At 36.3% G+C, this 21,087-nt stretch overlaps 2 protein-coding genes across 3 annotated transcripts; both read right to left on the bottom strand.

The window, feature by feature from the left end:
- Positions 1 to 2,606: 2,606 nt before the first annotated feature.
- LOC141339138 (uncharacterized) lies at positions 2,607 to 11,699 on the bottom strand. The gene is made up of 9 exons (XM_073844772.1): positions 11,202 to 11,699; positions 10,525 to 10,866; positions 10,153 to 10,437; positions 9,938 to 10,060; positions 9,795 to 9,827; positions 8,984 to 9,010; positions 8,250 to 8,288; positions 3,288 to 3,643; positions 2,607 to 3,089 (listed from the first exon to the last, which is right to left on the bottom strand). The coding sequence occupies exons 1-9, from the start codon at positions 11,236 to 11,238 to the stop codon at positions 3,030 to 3,032; spliced, it is 1,302 nt and encodes a 433-aa protein (XP_073700873.1). The 5' UTR covers positions 11,239 to 11,699; the 3' UTR covers positions 2,607 to 3,029.
- Positions 11,700 to 11,840: 141 nt separating this feature from the next.
- Positions 11,841 to 19,672, bottom strand: LOC141339137 (uncharacterized). 2 transcript variants are annotated; one of them, XM_073844771.1, is made up of 9 exons: positions 19,343 to 19,672; positions 15,472 to 15,810; positions 15,070 to 15,360; positions 14,862 to 14,978; positions 14,718 to 14,756; positions 14,554 to 14,598; positions 14,426 to 14,467; positions 13,371 to 13,720; positions 11,841 to 13,074 (listed from the first exon to the last, which is right to left on the bottom strand). In XM_073844771.1, the coding sequence occupies exons 2-9, from the start codon at positions 15,794 to 15,796 to the stop codon at positions 13,024 to 13,026; spliced, it is 1,260 nt and encodes a 419-aa protein (XP_073700872.1). In that variant the 5' UTR covers positions 15,797 to 15,810; positions 19,343 to 19,672; the 3' UTR covers positions 11,841 to 13,023. The 2 variants fall into 2 exon arrangements, with proteins under 2 accessions (XP_073700872.1, XP_073700871.1); XM_073844770.1 differs by lacking the exon at positions 19,343 to 19,672 and adding an exon at positions 16,767 to 17,002.
- Positions 19,673 to 21,087: the final 1,415 nt, after the last annotated feature.

The following is a 21,087-nucleotide window of genomic DNA, read 5'->3' as shown; positions in this document are numbered from 1 at the left end:
CTGGTCAACCAGGGGTGCGTTTCCCGTTGTATACAACGACGTAACTCGCTGATTAAATTAGATCGACACTTCTTGACTGGCAAGACGGCCACGCGCGGAGACTCAAACAGTGAAAGTGAGTTGTTCAAAAACGTTCTTTTTTGTAAACTTGTGTACACAAACAATGTTCTCAATGCTCGAGTTCATGTGTAGAGAACCAGGCGATACTTCCAGCAAAGTTTCATGGTGTGTCGAGCCGCCTTAGTGTTGTAAAAATATCGATTTGATGCCCTCAAATGTATGCCCCTATAGCACTCCTTGTCCATTGAAAACAAAACGAAATCACGGTCAATCTCAAAAAACGGCTCATTTGTTGTAATTATGCTTTTAGATATATGTTTGTCTCCTTTACAGTAAAAAAAAAAAAAAAAAAAAAACAGCCCAGGTTGCATTTTGGCAACAGTTATCCTTTAACTTACATAGTACGATGCATTGTTGTGGAAACGAACTTGCTAGTCACGACTCTTTCCCGAACAAGGTCGCATCTCCGTCGTTTGAACCACATTAGTTCAACAACGTGGGGCCGTTGTTAATGCAGTGGCGACTCCAGGATTTTTTTCATAGGGTGGCCTAAAGAGGCCAGTAAAAATGTTAGGGTGGCACAATACAAAAAATTGTGCATGCCTAAATCTAAATGAAGACAATAATTTTTTGCTTTACTGTTATTTCTGGTAGCATATAAAGTTATAGGCTTTAAAACTTCAGTATTAATATTCTCTGTAGCGAGCAAAATAGAAAAAAGTTGCTTTGCAATTCAACTGCAAGTAGCCTCATGTTTATCTGGAGTTCAAATGCAGGGGCGCCACTAAGGGGGGGAAAGTTAGGACAATTCTAAGGGCCCACGCACTTTAGGGGCCCCCAGAGATGTACTTTGGTGTGGTCGGGGGGCCCAACTTCATATTTTGTCATAGGGCCCAAAATTGCGAGCGGTGCCCCTGTTCAAATGTATTTCAAATGTTTAAAAATAAACAAGAAAGCATAGATGTTTAATCGGAATATTCATCAAAATACACACAAGTTTAATACAAGTGCAGCCCGAGTCCAACGGGCAGCAGCGAGCGTGCCTTCAGCGCAGTTTGAAGAGTTGCACGATCATGCGCACACAATAGCCTAAAATGCTTGCCACAAAGCACTGGCAAAAGTAAATACCACGAACGAGCGGGGAAAAAGTAAAGAAATATTTTTTAAAAATAAAGCTGACGATCCTGACACGCCATTTCATCGACCCGCCGAGAATTGTATCTTCAAGGATTTCATAGCCTAATAAAAGATTTTTCTTTCAGTTTCGGTTAATCATTGTGAAACGCTCATGTTCAAGACCAAGACGGCAGAAGCGCATCCTCTATGTTTTCTTTTTTTATTTAAAGTCACAAACAACTATGTTTTCGGATTATAAATCATAATGGCTTAAGAACGTTATACGTTCATTTATATATTCATTTCTTCTCAGCATGTGAAAATGTATGTTAAGAGGATTGGTAATGTTTATTTCACGCATTATTGCATGATATACAGTGTTCAAATAATTTTTTAATGGACAGTTCAATTCGACTGCAGTTCAGCTTTGAACATACAAAGGATCAAACACACACACACATATATATATATATATATATATATATATATATATATATATATATATATATATATATATATATTTTTTTTTTTTTTTACAAATATCTACAATATATATATATATATATTAGGGCCGGGACTCGATTAAAAAATTTAATCTAATTAATTAGAGGCTTTGTAATTAATTAATCGAAATTAATCGCATTTTAATCGCATATAAATATTTGACCTGAGAACAGTGAGAATTAAGATTTTTACATGGATTTTTAGTATACCATTGAATAATGACTGAATACATGAGCTTAAGCAACAAAATATTGTTTATTTTTGTTCAACCAAGTCCAACAGACCGGTGCAATATTGCCATCAAATGTAGCAAGAGGCACGTTCTTTAACTTGTCTTTCATGCCGAGAACTCTGCTCTTGTGTTTGCTTAATTATGCATTTAAACGTTAATGACCAAACCTATCATTATAAATGTTGCTGCACATGGAATATAACGCGGATAACATTTAAAAAATATTTTTTATCAGGTTACACACTGATTATTTATCACTTAAACCCCTTTCTCTACCTGTCCGTTGGTCGCGGATATCCTCCATGTTTGTAGTTTTTTAACACTTTTTATGCGTGTTTGTAGTTCTAATCGAATCCTCGTTCACGGCGCAGTGTGTTGCGGGCAATATTAGCCGTTAAGAGTGTGCATTGATCGTTAAGTAGTAGACCATCCGGGAATCTTTGGAATACCTTTTTAAACATACTACGATTTGGGACATACAATACTATTTAGGACGGACGCAGCTTGTCTGAACCTGAACGCTAGTTGGTGCTCCAGTATAATCGGTCCGCGGAATCTCATCCAGTGAGAAACGTTCCGCGGTGCAAAACTAAGTGCGATTAAAATGCGTTAAAAAAAATTAACGCGTTATTTTTGTGTAATTAATTAATCTAAATTAACGCGTTAAAGTCCCGGCCCTAATATATATATAACATTTATATTCATATATACCCCCAAATTATTCCAAAACAGTATATGCCAATTAAATAATGAAAAGCTTTAAAAAAAATCTGTTCCAAGGTTCCTTGAATGCAGGAAAAACAAAATTCAACATACAGACAAAAAAATAACAAATATATGCGGTGAATATATATATTACACAGTAGGGTGATAATAAAATACTGCTGTGTTTACAGCTCCTATATTTTCAGACAAACAGAAGTGTCGTGTGACATAACATATGTTTGATGTCAGCTCTATTGAACACTTAACTTTACCTTTGTCATTAGTTGGTTTTTTTTGGTCACTAGGGATGTTAGATGGTTGAGAAGTAGAAAAATGTTTCTTGTTTTTGTCAGTGGAATTAAAATGTGGATAATATTCCAGTCTTTATATACAGTAAGGTCATCTGTTGTAATCATGGGCAGGTTTGTCTCCTCAGGAGAAGGCTTTGGACCCGCTCTCTTCTTATTGGATCCTGTAAAAAAAATATTAAAGAGTTCCTATCAATTACTACAGAGATTGGTAACTATTCACAATGAATTATGACATGCTTACAAAGACAGAAAAACTGCACGAATAAAAATTATGCATATATAAATTTTATATACTTTTACGATCTATCCTTATTAGTAAGACAAATATTAGGCCACTTTAAAAGATTTGACATACTCACATAATCAACAACACTGAACGTATGAATGACCATCTCTTCCTTGCTGATGATGTGTAGTTTATAAAATCCATAGTGTTCAGGTGTGACACTTGTGATGGTGAGAGATCCAGTATCATGGTTCAGTTTCAAACTGTCTTTGAATTGTTGTATTGTTTCATTACATGGGTTTACCTCATTGTTCGTTTTATCCAGCGTAGCTATTAAAACAAATTTAGCACAACTGCGTTCTTTGGAATCTGCGAACTTCCACCATATCCTTTCAAAGTCCTGTATTTGGGTAAGATCAGTGGGTAGCGTGACAGATTGTCCCTCAATCACTGGCATTGATGTGATTTTATCTTCCTTAAGACGCATACCTGGAGAACAAACAAAAAGAGTTTTTCAGATCAAATTAGCGGCTTCAGAGGGTATATCGTGAATAATTTGATTTAGAGCGTAACGTCGAAGTTTGAAAATCATTTTGCATTTGCACGTTCCAAATTCCCTAAATCAAATAATTCGTAATATGCGCTTTGAAGTCCCACTCTGAAGGAAATGGATGTGACTTGTGGAAAGGAACTTCGGAGCCCGGATCATTTGATTTAGATCGGGACTTCATAGCGTGCATAGCGAATAATTTCATTAAGATTGTAACTTTGGAGCGCAGATTGCAAATCACGAATCATTTGATTCAGATCAGGGCTTCGGAGCGTGGATCATGAATAATTTGATTTAGAGCGGAACTATGGGGAGTGTTTAACAAATAATTTGGTTCAGATCGGGACTTTGGATCACGGATCACAAGTAATTTGATTAAGATCGGAACTTTGGAGCATGGATCATTTGATTCAGAATGGAACTTCGAAGCATAGATTAAAATTTGAACTGTGGAGTGCATTTAAGGAATCATTTGATTCAGATTGAGACTACAGATCGCGGACCACAAATAATTTGATTAAAATCAGAACTTCGGAGCACGGATCGCGAGTAATTTGATTAAGTTCTAAACTTTGTAACTTGTTTAACAAAACATTTGATTCAGATAGGGACTTCGATAGGGATCATGAGTAATTTGATTCATATTGGAACTTTGGAGCACAGATCGTTTGATTCGGAACGGAACTTCGGAGCATGGATCATTTGATTCAGAACGGAACTTCGAAGCATGGATCATTTGATTCAGAACGGAACTTCAAAGCATGGATCATTTGATTCAGAACGGAACTTCGAAGCATGGATCATTTGATTCAGAACGGAACTTCGAAGCATGGATCATTTGATTCAGATCGGAACTTCGGAGCATGGATCATTTGATTCAGAACGGAACTTCAAAGCATGGATCATTTTATTCAAATAGGAACTTTGGAGCACGGATCCATGGGCGTAAATTTCATTTAACAGTAGGGGGGGGACAATAAATATAAAATTTCTCATGAGCAATTTTTGAAGGGGACGCAAAATAATACAGTCAAATTGTACTTATAAAGATACACAACAATAAAAACAAAAACAAAAAAAGGTTTACAATTTTATTTATAGTGAGGTTTGTTCGGACGTAACACAGTGCTCATTTAGTAAATGCACAGCTAAATGAAACGCCACACACTCGCGACGAGCGGGTCTCGAACCCGGGTCTCCGGCACGGGAGGCGGACGCGCTAACAAAAGGGCTAAAGGCCGGACCTACTAAGAACGCTCGCTAGTTTATCTCTTGACATCAGGGAAGTGAGGTATACCTGCAACATAATTGTGGCCGTTAATGTTAAGTTAACATTATGCCAAGTCGTCACAAATAAAACAATGCATGGGAAACGGCTTTTGGCGTCTTGCAAGCTATGGTAAACAAGCTAACGTTAACTAGATAAGTAATGTTTTAATTGCTAATATAGCAGATTCATGGAAAATTACATCGGTAATCAGCATTTTTGCCGCAACTAATTTATGAATGAGTCTGCATCAACTACATTAAAGAGAATCGCTTTATTTAAAGTTAATGAAATACCCTATTTACTGGAGTTCAGCATTAATTGAGCCGCAGCCACACACCTGACTCGTGTGCGTAAAGCAGGCAGTGGGCCAAACCACTGTAAGGAAGGGGAGGGGGAACTCAACTGTTTCTAAATGCATTTTTTGCGGGGGGGGGGTTCTACTTACACGAGTAGGTATACATACATATATTTTTCACAATAGAGAGTGCGATTTTTTTTTTATAATTTTTTTAGGGGGGGGACAACCCTCGGATGGGGGGGGACATGTCCCCCCCGTCCCCCCCGGGATTTACGCCCATGCACGGATCATTTGAGTCGGATCAAAACTTTGAAGCACGGATCATTTGATTCAGAACAGAACTTCGAAGCATGGATCATTTAATTCAGATCAGAACTTTGGAGCATGGATCATTTGATTCAGAACGGAACTTCGGAGCATGGATCATTTGATTCAGAACAGAACTTCGAACCGTGGATCATTTGATTCAGAACGGAACTTCAGAGCACGGATTATTTGATTCAGATCCGAACTTTAGAGCACGGACATTTGATTCAGATCCGAACTTTAGAGCACGGATCATTTGATTCAGAACGAAACTTCTAAGCACAGATCATTTGATTCAGATCAGAACTTCGAAGCACAGATCATTTGATTCAGAACGGAACTTCGGAGCACGGATTATTTGATTCAGATCCGAACTTTAGAGCACGGACATTTGATTCAGATCCGAACTTTAGAGCACGGATCATTTGATTCAGAACGAAACTTCTAAGCACAGATCATTTGATTCAGATCAGAACTTCGAAGCATGGATCATTTGATTCAGAACAGAACTTCGAAGCATGGACCATTTGATTCAGAACAGAACTTCGAAGCGTGGATCATTTGATTCAGATCGGAACTTCGAAGCACAGATCATTTGATTCAGAACGAAACTTCGAAGCACAGATCATTTGATTCAGATCGGAACTTCGGAGCATGGATTATTTGATTCAGATCCGAACTTTAGAGCACGGACATTTGATTCAGATCCGAACTTTAGAGCACGGATCATTTGATTCAGAATGGAACTTCGAAGCATGGATCATTTGATTCAGATCAGAACTTTGGAGCACGGATCATTTGATTCAGAATGGAACTTCGGAGCGTGGATCATTTGATTCAGTTCGGAATTTTGGAGCACGGATCATTTGATTCAGATCGGAACTTCGATGTACGGATCATTTGATTCAGATCAGAACTTCGGAGCACGGATCATTTGATTCAGATCAGAACTTCGGAGCACGGATCATTTGATTCAGATCGGAACTTCGGAGCACGGATCATTTGATTCAGATCAGAACTTCGGAGCACGGATCGTGAGTAATTTGATTAAGATTGGAACTTCGGAGCACGGATCATTTGATTCAGATCGGAACTTCGGAGCACGGATCGTGAATCATTTGATTCAGTTTCGAACTTCGATGTACGGATAATTTGATTCAGATCGGGACATCGGAGCATGGATCGTGAGTAATTTGATTCAGATCAGAACTTCGGAGCACGGATCATTTGATTCAGATCGGAACTTCGATGTACGGATCATTTGATTCAGATCAGAACTTCGGAGCACGGATCATTTGATTCAGATCGGAACTTCGATGTACGGATCATTTGATTCAGATCAGAACTTCGGAGCACGGATCATTTGATTCAGATCAGAACTTCGGAGCACGGATCGTGAATCATTTGATTCAGTTTCGAACTTCGATGTACGGATAATTTGATTCAGATCGGGACATCGGAGCATGGATCGTGAGTAATTTGATTAAGATTGGAACTTCGGAGCACGGATCATTTGATTCAGATCGGAACTTCGGTGTACGGATCATTTGATTCAGATCGGAAATTCAAAGCGGGTTTACAAATCTTTTGATTCAGACTGGAGCACGGAATTGCGAACCATTTGATTCAGATCAGGACTTCAGAACGCGAGGCGGACACATGAATGAATATGAAAAGTTTTCACTGCTTTAGGTTTAACAGAGCTTGGGATATTTTCCATTTAAATAGATGTCCTTAGCAATAATTTTGATCAAACAATTAAATAAAAAAACAATAGTTAGTTGTCTGCTGTAATGTCTCCACCAATGCCAAAATCAGTGGTTACAAAAATCTAGAGGTACACATACAGTAGGTGCGTACTATTCTGATGGACAAATGTCACAGACGAAGTACATGATCAACATGATCCAACAAGCCTGTCGTTTCTTTTCAGCTCCTCATTCCTCTCTGTTTATGCAACTCTTGAACAGTGTGTCACTTGTTAGTAAAGCTTACCATCCTGGGCTGGAGACCTGGATTTGCCCAAAGGACAAAGCAACACCCTCCTTCTCCCACAACTCCCACCAAACAGGTTTGATTATTTGTGATGCCTAATACACCACTCTCTTCTCTGTGATATATTAACTCCTTGGACAAATCTGTGTTGTAGTTGTGGGCCGGCCTTGCTCACCATCACCTCATTTACTCATATTTTAATTTCCAGTTTTGAAAGATGTGGGTTGTGAAAATGACATGATTTAGGACCTTTATAACATGCATGCAATTTTAAAGACTGTCAGTGTAACTGCCTTTTCCATTTTTAGGAGAAATGATCATATTTAGAAGATTGAAACCCCCTGGTCTATTGTCCTTTGTCTCTTCCCCCCCATCTTCTACATTGGATTTCTTCAACATTTAGACACCTCTTGGCACATTCAGGAAACCCAGATGCTAAAAACCAACATTAAACACTGAGTTTACCATTTTCTCTCTTAGAAGGACCTCACTATCCACTGATGAAGCCCCAGTTATCCATCTTAAAGATGAATCTAGGTATTTCCACTATAGGTTGTACTTTTATAACAGAATTTGATAACTGTCCAGTGAAACATTTCATCAAGCTACTCCCCATTTAGGATACATAGGTTAAGATCCAAAACATCAACAAATGAATGAATCGAATGCAACTTACTAGTTTCTAAATCTCCCTCCTGAACAGATGTGTACCCACCTGGTGAAAACAAACACAAATGTTAATCTGTTGTACAGTATATGCTGATTTGCACAAACACAGATCAGGTATGCACAGTTGTACTACTGTATATTTTTATTCAGTTGTACTACTGTATTTACGCACCAGGACAAAATTTCATTGTTGAGAGAAAAAACAGTTACATAGTAAAGGATCATCATTATTCTTGAAAAAACAATGCATTTATACTAGAGTGTGACGGATACAACCCTTACTGTGTCTCGGTCACACCCTTCACCTGAGAACAATGGAAACCAGATTATCTTGTTTTCTGTTCAGCCTCACCTTATACTCTGGTTTTAGCTAACGGCGAACAATTTCAGAGTTCTAATAAACAAGATTTCAAAAATGTTTTCTAAACATTTAAGAACCTGGATGTTTTAAACGTCTAGAGAACATTCAAAAGCAAGACACGGATAATGTTTGCTAAATGATAAAATGTAACATTCCCTCGATGTTTTGTCTTACATTCTCATAACCAACAAAAATCTTTCTTAAACATAAAAAAATTGGTGTACAGAGAACATTCAATAGCAACATTTCCAGAACGTCTGTAAATTTATAAAATTGACTATTCCCTAAAGTTTTTAATGTATTAGTTGGGTAGTTTTACTGTTTCTGAGTTAAAATGCTAAATAACAATAATGTGCAGTATTAATAACATGATATCTTACCGTCTACCTCCGCAGCTAACAAAGGACCTGTTTAAACCAAAATAATAGCCTTAAATAAACAACACCACTGTAATTGTCAAAGTACACACAGTTGTACACTAACATTTGTCACCATTAGAAGCTTCCCCATTTACTGAAAACAAACACCGATATCAATCACTTGTCATAATTACATCTTTTTATCTCATCATTTCAACAAGGTTTAAGCCTAGACTAAAAAGTAAGTCTGAGGTGTTTCAACTTAAAGAAACTTGCTCTGATTGATCTGTCAGAGTCTTTGTTTCGTCTCAAGATTAACACCAGTAATGTTTTTTTCTTAAGGCTTAAAACTTAAATGTCCTAATTGCCAAATAATGGTCTGTGAAACCAGCCCTTTATCTCATAATTATGACTTATGCATGTCATAATTTTGACTTTGCAAGGCATGTTTTTTTCTTACGTGGCGGAAATTGGCTTCCATAATCAGTGTTGGGGGTAACACATTACAAATACGAGTTACATAATTGGATTACTTTTTTCAAGTGCCTAGTAACATCATACTTTACTACGAAATTTTCGAGATATCTGAGTCACTTTGTCAAATAAGTAATCCAAGTTAGTATCCTTCAGGCTGAGGCTTATTCATTTCACTTTTGGTGTGAAAGAGCCTTTACATTTGCCAAAAATATAACTTTTAGGTTAAGCAAACCCAGTGACAAAAAGTAAGACAGACTGTAATGTAACTTTCCCCAACACTGACTAATATTGTACCTTTAAAGTTGTTTGCGGTGATGTCTCAATGGAATCAGTACACAGTTAAATTGTATCTCACCTTTTAGTCTCTCGAGTTCTACGTCACGTTCATCTGTGTAAAAAATAATAGCTGAATTTAAACATTTATGGTGATGCAAATTATTAAAACACTATTTTGCACCCTTGTTTTTTTATTTTAAATTAGCTAAAAGTAACACGTACCGCTTTTATTTTCCTTTTTATGCATCTTGCACTGACAGTAATAGTAAATACCAAACAAAACTGCAGCCACAGCTAAACCACAAATGCAGACCAGTGCTATTTGACCTGCGGATAAACCTGGTGCTATAATGGAAACAAAAATACTGTATCAGCATCAGAACTGCTAATATTGTGCATGAATATGACCAACTCTGTGAATAAAAAAAGCTGCGTACCTGAACATGTGTGACAGAGTTTGTTGATGTCCAGATGTTGAGTCTGGTTGCTGATGGGATTGTTGAGCACACAGCTGTAGTTGTTTTTATCCTGATATTCCACCTCCAGAGGTAGAGAGAGACTGATGCTGAGATCAGACACACTGATGCTGGACAATAAACTGTTTCCTTTGTACCAGGAGAGAGTCACATGACTCACATTCACAGCTGAACACAACAGTGAACAATTTTGCTGTGATGAGGATGAAGAACAGTCTCCAATAATGTCAGGAATAGGCAGAGGAGCTGGAAAACATGATAGAATAAAGTCTATAATGGATCCATACTATGATGCAATGAAATCAAACTGAATGCATCTGGAAAACGACTCACCAGAAACAAAAATACTGAATTTCTTGGGCGTGACCTCTTTTCCATCAATAATCTGTAAAAATCTGTAAAACCCAGCATGTTTAGTTGTGATGTTTGTGATGGTCAGAGATCCAGTTTGGTGATCCACCTTCAATCTGCCTCCAAATCTCCCATCAAGAGCGTCATCATATAATGAGATTTTATTGGCCATTCTGTTGATCTGAGCTATTCGAGTGCTGTTAGATCCAAACGTCCATAGTATCAGATCAGCTTTCTGTATTTCAGTAAGATCAGTATATAAAGTGACAGAATCTCCCTCCATCACTGACACTGACTTAATTTCGTCAGTGAGACCAAACACACCTGTAAAACAAAGACGGTTTTAGAGATTTCATCTTAATAAATCATTGCCTTGCCTACTGTCATAATTTATTGTGCTTTTGTCATTTCTTCTTGTAGCTTTCTTCTCTACTGTATGGAAAAAAAATGGTTATGTGGATATCAAATCTTCACATGTCCAAGTCCCACAGGATATTTTGTGAATACAGGAACAACAAAATGAAAGGAGGACAGGTAAGATCACTTCATGCTTCACAAGACACGTTTTAATTCAGAAATGTAAAATGCCAGTAGAAACGTTTAGTTTCATCATTTTTTTTGTAAAGTGAAAGTCTCGAAAGCCATTTAAATCTACTCACCATTTGCGAATAACTGAACGAAAAGCAAAACAATCATCTCCCTATTCCATATGTGAGTAAAAACATGAGTAAAAGCTGTCTTTATAAAGTCTCAAAGCGTTCAGGTCGTCCAATAAGAACACGTTTCTAAACGCGCTGCACCGCAAGGTAGGCTAACAGCTACGGTTATTAGCATAATTTCACTTTTACGAGTGGTTTCTATCATGTTCCATGAATTGGTAAGAATTAAACGAGCGAAACGCTATCAAGTTCTTAATTTAAATGCTAGCAAAACGGTAAATCCGGTCAAAATAAGCAAGTAAGTTGAATAGGAACTTCCCGATATGGAATCTGTCAGGGAGGAAACAGCTCAAGCTCCGCAATAGTCCCACACTTGACTCACAGTTCACACCCCAACTATCGACAGTCAAGTGTATAGGAAGTGAGCTTTGCCAATAGGACAGAGTTCAAGGTTAAACTTTGTGGAATTGGAAGTAATAATGTTTACAATGTTACACACCTTACCATACCTTATACAGTATAGGCTTTAGAGAGATGGACAGAGAGTGCCTGTTGAGTTACCAAATTTACCAGACTATCATTGTATGCATAAATTTAGGCTCTTTCATTGTTTTTTAACGTTTGATAGACACAACACAATATAAGACAAGTCTTTTATTAATATTTTTAAAAAGTCGTACAAAAAAAGTTAAGCCTATATTTTATTAATGAGGCTGAACTCTTAGATCAAAATTGCAGTCTCTCGTTCACCGTTTGAAACAGCACAAACTTTTTTCTTTGTCAAGTTTGCCCACAAGAGGGCAGAAAACGTCCAAACATCACATATGTGACCCTGGACCACAAAACCAGTCATAAGGTTAAATTTGACAAAACTGAGATTTATACACCATATGAAAGCTCAATAAATAAGCTTTCTATTGATGTATGGTTTGTTAGGATAGGACAATATTTGGCTGAGATACATCTATTTGAAATCAGAAATCTGAGGATGCAAAAAAAAATCAAAAAGACTGAGAAAATCACCTTTAAAGTTGTCCAAATTAGGTTCTTAACAATGCATATTACAAACCAAAAATTACATTTTGATATGTTTACAGTAGGAATTTTACAAAAAAAATCTTCATGGAACATGAACTTTACTTAATTTCTTAATGATTTTTGGCATAAAAGAAAAATCTAAAATTTTGACCCATGCAATGTATTTTTGGCTATTGCTACAAATATACCCCAGCGACTTAAGACTGGTTTTGTGGTCCAGGGTCACATATAGATCGTTGGCTTTGTTCCGAAACAGGGACAAGTTGCATAAAAAATACAATTTAAAAAGTTGCACAAATAAAAAAAAAAAAAAGTGTATTATACATTACTTTGTGAATGCATTAAATGTAATACAATAGGCTTCCATTCGGTGTAGTTTAGCTGTTTACTGTTGTGTTTACAGTAGCCTACTTAACCACTGTCTCCTGTCAAATCAGTGTAGTGTGACAAACTACTGTTTTATGTCATCTTAAACTGCACATACATAAGATATACTTGGGATTTTAGATGGCTGTATAAAAAAAAATTAAACTATGTCCCTTTTTTGGCAATTGAATCGAAATGTGGATTATATTCCATACTCCCATTCTGTTATCAAGATATTTATTTGTCACACAGGTACAACACACTGTGAAATGTATCCTGAACCGCTCCTTTGACTGAGCAAAAATTATAAATAGTAAATTATAAATAAAATTCTAAAATCTCCTGAGACATAGAATAAAGTAAAGAAAAAAAAAGTGAATCTGAAAAATTTAAACAGAAAAAAGCACCACAAGTTATATCAGGGGCAAGTTTCTCTCCTCAGGATTGTACTCTCTCTTTTCTTTGGTACCTTTAAAAAAAACAAAAAGCAAATTTTAAAAACAGGGAACGAATTGAATGTTCCCATAATAATCTGGGATGCTTTGAACCCGACAAGTTATGGTAACTCAAACCATTTGAGGAAAAACTGATTGCATTAAACCATTTAAGTTTTTAAACCAACAAATAAACTCATCTATTCTACATTGAGGTAATGGTTTAAGGCAATCAGTTTCCTCAAATGGTTTAAGTTACCATAACTTTCAGGTTTTACAGTGTGGCATAATTTACATCACGAAGAAGATGTGAAAGACTTGACATACTCACATGAGCAACAAGATTGAAAGTTTTTGAGATCTCCTGTCCCTCACTGGTTATGTGTAGTTTATAGTGTCCGTAGTGTTTAGCTGTGATGTTTGTGATGGCCAGAGATCCAGTATTGTGGTCCAGTAGCAATCTGTCTTTGAATTTGTCTTCATTATGTAGGTACTCCTCTTGGTTTGTTTTATGCCATTTAGCTATGACGAAAAATTCAGCGAGTTTGTGTACTTTGGAATCAGCAAACTTCCAACGTACCAGCTCATTTTCCTGTATTTCAGTGACATCGGTGTGTAGCGTGACAGTTTGTCCCACCATCGCTGACACTGACTTCATTTCATCTTTCTCCACAAAGGAATCTGGAAAAATACAGGATTCAAACTTATCAGGTTGATTCTTGTTGAACAAAACTCACTTGGCTTTCAACTGTCCACATGTAGTTCCAACAATCATTTGTAGGCTACTTATTTTCCTAATTTCAGTTATTGCCACTTTCAGTACACTAAATTTGGATGAAGATGTAGGCCAAAAATCATTAGCTTATATATCTAATGCTGTGTACACAACCAAACGCAAAGTGCAATCGCGGTGCCCAATTCACCTCTTAGACTTTGTATGTAATCTACTCTTGCTAATAATTACATTTAAATTAAATGTGTACAGACAATCAAAACATATAAAAGTGCAATTCAACTTTTGATTACGAGGCTCTATACCCTCTATAGATCTTGCTTGTTGAACTTTTGTGCACAATGGACCAATGGCTTTAGCGGAATTTTAAAAGGTCGATTTTCAGAACATTTAAAATGCAGAAAAAGTATTTTGATTTTTTTTCTTCCCACAAAACTTTTTCAATGTCTTTTAAGGTATCTGATTCAACTGACTATGCATTCATTTAGGTTTTGCCGGTCTGTATGTTGCACTTTTGTGCTTTTCTGAGCCGTAATAGTTTTGTAAATCAGCATTTTTCATTTTACTCCCTACTACTTAAGACAGACTGTTGTAATAGTATCAGCCAGTTAAGTCAGTTAAACTTCAAATGGATTAGTTGTACAGTAACTTACTATTTTGTGAATGTCCCTCCTGATTAGGTGTTTCTCCACCTGCTAAAAAACGAACACCAATAATAATGTCTTGCATACGGATTTATGTGAACACAAACATGCAGAGATTCAGTAAAGCAGTTTATTACCGTTGTTTGGGTGATTTGCATCCCCAGCGTTCTCAGTAACTACACCTTAACAATAATAACATGAAAACCTTGTCATAACTTTATTATAGTTCTTTGTAAAGATATTTGATGTCTCAGTGAAAAGAATAAAGCCATTGACGTCAAACAGGTAAATTGTCTCTTACCATTAGTTAGCCTAATATGTTCATCTCCAGCAGGTTGGCCTGCATAAAAAAATCCACTTAATTTAAAGAATGAAATAGAAATTAAATCTTTCTTACACAGATTTTGCAAAATAAAAAACTAATTTAGCTCTAGGTAACACTTACTCTGATGACCTGATTGTTTAGACCTACTTTGGTGATAGCAATAGAAAGTAACACACAAAACTGCTGGCACAGCCAGAACATAAAAGCAAACCAGCGCTATAAGACCTGCAAGCAAACCTATAATGGAAAGAGACAGTATCATTACACAAATTAAATCACTAAGATTGTTGTTATTGTACTGTGCGTGAACATATCAGCGCTGGCGTACCTGAACATGTGTGACAGAGTTTGTTGATGTCCAGATGTTGAGTCTGGTTGCTGATGGTATTATTGAGCACACAGCTGTAGGTGTTTTTATCCTGATATTCCACCTCCAGAGGTAGAGAGAGACTGATGCTGAGATCAGACACACTAATGCTGGACAATAAACTGCTTCCTTTGTACCAGGAGAGAGTCACATGACTCACATTCACCACTGAACACACCAATGAACAATATGATGATGATGATGATGAACATTGTGAAAAGTTACTGCTGATGACAGGAAGGGGCAGATGAGCTGAAATCATGATAGATCGTCACTTTGTTGAATCTGCATTTTAATGTGACTGTTACATTCAATACTGCAGTGCAATGAAATCAGAGAACATGCAACTGAAAAACTACTCACCAGAAACAATAATACTATATTTCTTGGGTGAGACCTCTTGTCCACCAATGATCTGTAAAAATCCATAGAGTCCAGCGTGTTCAGTTGTGACGTTTGTGATGGTCAGAGATCCAGTTTGTTTGTCCAGCTTCAGTCTGTCTGTGAATCTCCCATTAAGAACATCATAATATGAGATCTTATTAACCAGTCTGTTGATCTGAGCTATACGTGTGCTTTCAGGTCCGAACATCCACAGGATCAGATCGGCTGTATATATTTCAGTAACATCAGTATATAAAGTGACAGAATCTCCCTCCATCACTGAGACTGAATTAATTTCATCCATATAACCAAACACACCTGCAAAACAGATACATTTTTTTAAGAGATTTAACCTGATCAAATCCAACTGAGATCACAGCCCAGATAGCACACGTACGTCTGCAAGATGTCTGTTAAAGATCTCTTGATCTGGGAAGCATCTGCTGTGTACAAACGTCTGTAAGATGTCAGTTTTACATCCATTCTAAATCATAAACATCTTAGATGTCTATTAAGAAATGTCCAATAGACGTATTGCAGATGAGCAAACTACGACTTGCAGATGCAAATGCAGATGTCAAATAGACGTCTCCGAGATGTACGTGTGATATCAGCCCGTCTGCAAGATGTCTGTTAAAGATCACATGATCTGGAATACATCTGCTGTGTTCAAACATATGGCAGATGTCTGTAAGATGTCAGTTTTACATACATTATAAATCATACACATCTTAAAGACATCTAATAGACATTTATTTGTCATCTGATAGGAAGACGTCCTATAGATGTATTGCAGATGAGCAAACTACCTAAAAAATACGTCTTGCAGCTGTAAATGCACACATCAAACAGACATCTCTGAGATGTACTCGTGCTATCAGGGAGGGAGAGTCTTGTCTAAGGGTTAATATTGTCAAAATTGTATGGTGCTTTTGTCATTTATTCTCTATTCAGCTTTATAGTATGAGAAAGAGTGATGTGTGGGAATCAGATCTTCACAGGTTCATGCCACATTTCAAGTCCCACAGGATTTTGTAAAAACAGGAATAACAAAATAAAAAATGACCAAAGGAAAAAGTGACTTCTCAGTTAAGACCACTGAATATTGAGTTAGTGAGCTAAATATTATTGGACAGACAAACATCAGCACAAGCATTTGCTGACTTTAAGCTTAATGAAACGAATGAAAATATTATTTCAGAAATTAAATACCATTATATTCAAATAATCTTTCAGATATTTAAGTTTGAAAAACCATTTAAACATCTACTCACCATCCACGAGTAACGTGACGAAAAATAAAACAAACGTCCCCATATTGCTGCATGCAAGTGAAATATCAGTAAAAGTTGTCCATTGCAGTTGTCAACCCGTTTCGCTGAGTCTCAAAGTGTTCGATCAGTTCGTCTAATCGGTTTCTAAACAAGCTATACCACAAGGTGACAGCGACGATTCTTAACATAATTTAACTTTAACGCGTGCTTTTTCTTATTTAACCGACTTCAGATCCAATCAGTCGCGTTTATACGCTAAATCCGATCAAAATAAGAAAGTAAATACATTGGAACTTCCTAGTGGGATCTTTCATGGAGAACATGGCAGATCTGAAACGCCAGAGACTCCCACATCGGTCGTACACCTCACACCGCTGACTATCAAAGGCTTAGACAGTGAATAGAAAAAGCCAACAGATCAAAGTTCAAGTAGAATGTTTACCAGGACAATAAGTCCTTAGTTAATAGCACTTGACATAGATACAACACAATTAGACTATGTCAAGACAAGCTTTTTATTATTAAAAATCCTATTTTGTTGTTAATGAGGCTGAAACAACTTTTAGAGCAAAACTGCAGTGTCTTATTCACATTACAATTGTTTGTAACGATCAACCTTTAGATTGTCCACTAGAGGGCAGAAAACGTTCAAACATAACTGTTTCGTGAGCAAACTATTAAAACAAACACTATAAAATGTAACAGACATGCAATGTAGGCTACATAACATCAAACATGCATAACAAACAAAGTTAGAGCAATAACTGATAGTTAGATATAACATGGTATATCTACCGTAAAAAAATAAAAAGTTAGTGTAAAGTCGAAAGAAACCCTTATGAAGTAATTATTATTACTTGTGCACAGGTTAACAGCATGCAGCATTCATTTCAAACACACCAGTTTTAAAAACTCCTAAAAGCAGAACATTTTATTTTATAAAAAAAAAACAATTAACATTTATATATGTAACATATTTTACAATAGATATAAATAGCATGTTCAACATGTTCAACAATTACAGCTGATTAGATTTTTAGAATCTTTTACCATAATGTATTTTTCCACCACTTTTTGTCCAGACAAGTCAATATAATGTACATTTGATTTTTTGATGGCTGTAAAATGAAAAAAAAAAAAAAAAGTGTGTGTGTGTGTATATAAATGTTTTTGTTAGTTTGTTTTGTCAATGGAACTGAAATGTGGATAATATTCTAGTTTATTTACTGTCTTGCAAAGGAAGACTTTTTCTCCGGATCGTCCCGTCTTTTCTTTTTGTCCTTTAAGGAAATAGAAGCAAGGTGAAAAGTGAAAACAAGGAAAGTGTTTGAATGTTCCAGTTGCACTGAATACATGATTTATAATAGGATGCATTAAGGAATATTCGGTTGTTAAGTCTGACATCACACGTCACTTTAACTCCATACCGAAACCCCAGATCGCCAGCAAATAAAAAAATATAAATATAAATATAAATAAATAAATATACAAATTATTTGTATTTGGGACGCTGTGAGCTCGGAGACTGTAGTGTACACCTTAAGTTTGAAAACGTTTTGCTTAAATGTTTAATATGAATAAACAGTGCTCAAAAACGGCCGTTGAGTATTCTCAAGGGAAATAAATTGAGGCTTGAACCCGGAAACAGCGTTCGATGTGTCGGTACACGATCCGGGATGCCTGCACAATCCGTCCGCGCATGCGCATAATGACGTTTCCCCAGACTTGTTTGTAGTTATTTGTAAGTGCAGATAGAAATGCATATTATGGTCCTTATTTTCTTCTGTAAACACCATCGAAGGGATTATTTTCCTCATTTAGATTATATAGATAGATATATTAGCCTATATAGACCCATACTAATACAACATTACTCAATTTAAAGTTAACTAATATTAGCAGCTTTTAATAAAAAAAAAAAAAAAACCACAAACCTTCTTTAACAATACTACTGACCTCAGACCGAAACACGTCAAGTTAAGTAGTAGTATTAATGCATACATTAATATACACCTGTACACATTAATAATAAATTGAAAAAAAAAAAAAACAGAGTGTGAATGACATTACAATGATATTACAAAGACATTCCAACAAACGCATATAAGGAAGCATCTAAATACATGGATTTTCTTTAAATACCTCTGTATAATATTTCAGGAATCTTATGGGTTTTTTTTTATTCTTTATAAGATGAAGAGACTTTTTAGTTCAAATTTAAAAAGGGGATACGATGGGAAACTATTTGCACATTTTTGTTTGTGAATGAAAAAAAAAACATATAAAATAAAAAGAATTAATAGTATGTTCCAGGGGTTTATTTTTTTAGAATTATTATATAAAAAAAAAGTATTTTAAACTAAAGGAGTGTACGTGATGCTAAAAATAGTGTAGGGAAACCGTGACATTTTCTACTATGTAATTACGCGCATGCGCAGAACGGATCACTTAACAAGCGGATAGAGTTCGATTTGCATGAATGGATTTGCTGTAAGTTACAATACTTATTAATGATACTCGTAGTGGGTCTTGATTACAGATCTTATTAGGACAATTAAAGGACTCAGAATACTCACATAAGAAGCAACACTGATTGTCTTTGTGATCTTCCGTCTCACGCCAATGATCTGTAGTTTATAATGTCCATAATGTTCGTTTGTGAGGTTTTCGATGGTTAGAGATCCAGTATTGTGGTCCAGTTGCAACCTGTCTTTGAATCTTTCTTCATTACATAGATTTTCCTCATTGTTTGTTTTATCCCACTTAACTATGTCAGAAAATTCAGCCTGCTTGTATTCTCTGGATTTAGCATACTTCCATCGTATCAGTTCATTTTCCTGTATTTCAGTGACATTAGCGTGTAGCGTGACAGTTTCTCCCACTATTGCTGACACTGTCGTCATTTCATCTTTCTCTGTAAAAACACCTGGAAAATAGACAGAGATCAAACTCTCTTTCTACTTACATTCCTAATTTCAGTCATTGCCACTTAATTTGATAGATCCAGCTGATGCTGCTTGAACCGTGCAGTTTGAAGACGTAGGCCAAAAATAATCAGCTTATAGCTTAGAAACAGCTGACAAAATTGAATGTGAATGACAAAAAAATACATTTGCTATCTTCTGATTATGAGGCTCTCTAGATCTTGCGTGTTAAATTTTTGTGCAATGTCTTTAGAGGAATTTAAACAAGAGAGTTCTATTGTAAATGCTGGAAAAAGGCCTGATTTATTTTCCCTCCACAGAACATCCACAATGAAACTCTTTAATGTTTTAACTTTAGCGTTCTTTGTACAAATGTTTGTTGTCTCTGTGAACAGAATAAAGCCACATCAGACACATATAAACACAAGAGTCATAGTTAAATTGTCTCTCACCATTAGTTAAACTTATGTTCTTCTCCATCAAGTTGGCCTGTTTAAAAATAATCTTTCATTTAAAGAATGGATTAGAAGGTAACTCAAACCTGGATTAGCTGCCTGTTAAGACCTCCTGTGGTATTTATAGTAAGCAGCACCACATAAAATTAGAACCAGAGCCAGAGCAAAACAACAAACCAGCACTATCTGACCTGTGGACAAACCTGGTGCTATAATGGAAAGAGAAAGTATTTTTACCATAACCCGATCACTAGTATTGCAGTTATTGCACACGAACAAGACGAATAAATATCAGGTAAGTAAATAAATGTTAATATATCAGCATTGCTGTACCTGAACATGTGTGACAGAGTTTGCTGATATCCAGATGTCTGGTCTGGTTGCTGATGGTGTTGTTGATCACACAGCTGTAGGTGTTTTTATCCTGATATTCCACCTCCAGAGGTAGAGAGAGACTGATGCTGAGATCAGACACACTGATGCTGGACAATACACTGTTTCCTTTGTACCAGGAGAGAGTCACATGACTCACATTCAACACTGTACACACCAATGAACAAGATGATGATGATGAACATGAGTTACTCCTGATGACAGGAAAAGGCAGACGAGCTGGAAAAATGAGAGAATATAATACATCTTAATATAAATGTTACACAAAATACAAGTTTGATATGTTCACAGTGACATTAAGTATACTGTATACTGTACTGCTACAAAACGACTCACCGGAAACAATAATATTGAATTTCTTGGGAAGGACCTCTTTTTGGCCAATGATCTGTAAGAAACCATAATCTCCAGCATGCTCAGGTGTGATGTTTGTGATGGTCAGAGATCCAGTTTGATGATCCAGCTTCAATCTGTCTCTGAATCTCCCATCAGGACCATCATAATATGAAACCTTATTAATCAATCTGTTGTTCTGTGCTATACGAGTGC

This window comes from Garra rufa, chromosome 7 (genome assembly GCF_049309525.1).
Source record: "Garra rufa chromosome 7, GarRuf1.0, whole genome shotgun sequence".
NCBI classification, from domain to species: domain Eukaryota; kingdom Metazoa; phylum Chordata; class Actinopteri; order Cypriniformes; family Cyprinidae; genus Garra; species Garra rufa.
The sequence above is the reverse complement of the archived record's forward strand: the minus strand, read 5'-3'. Positions and strand labels throughout refer to the sequence as shown.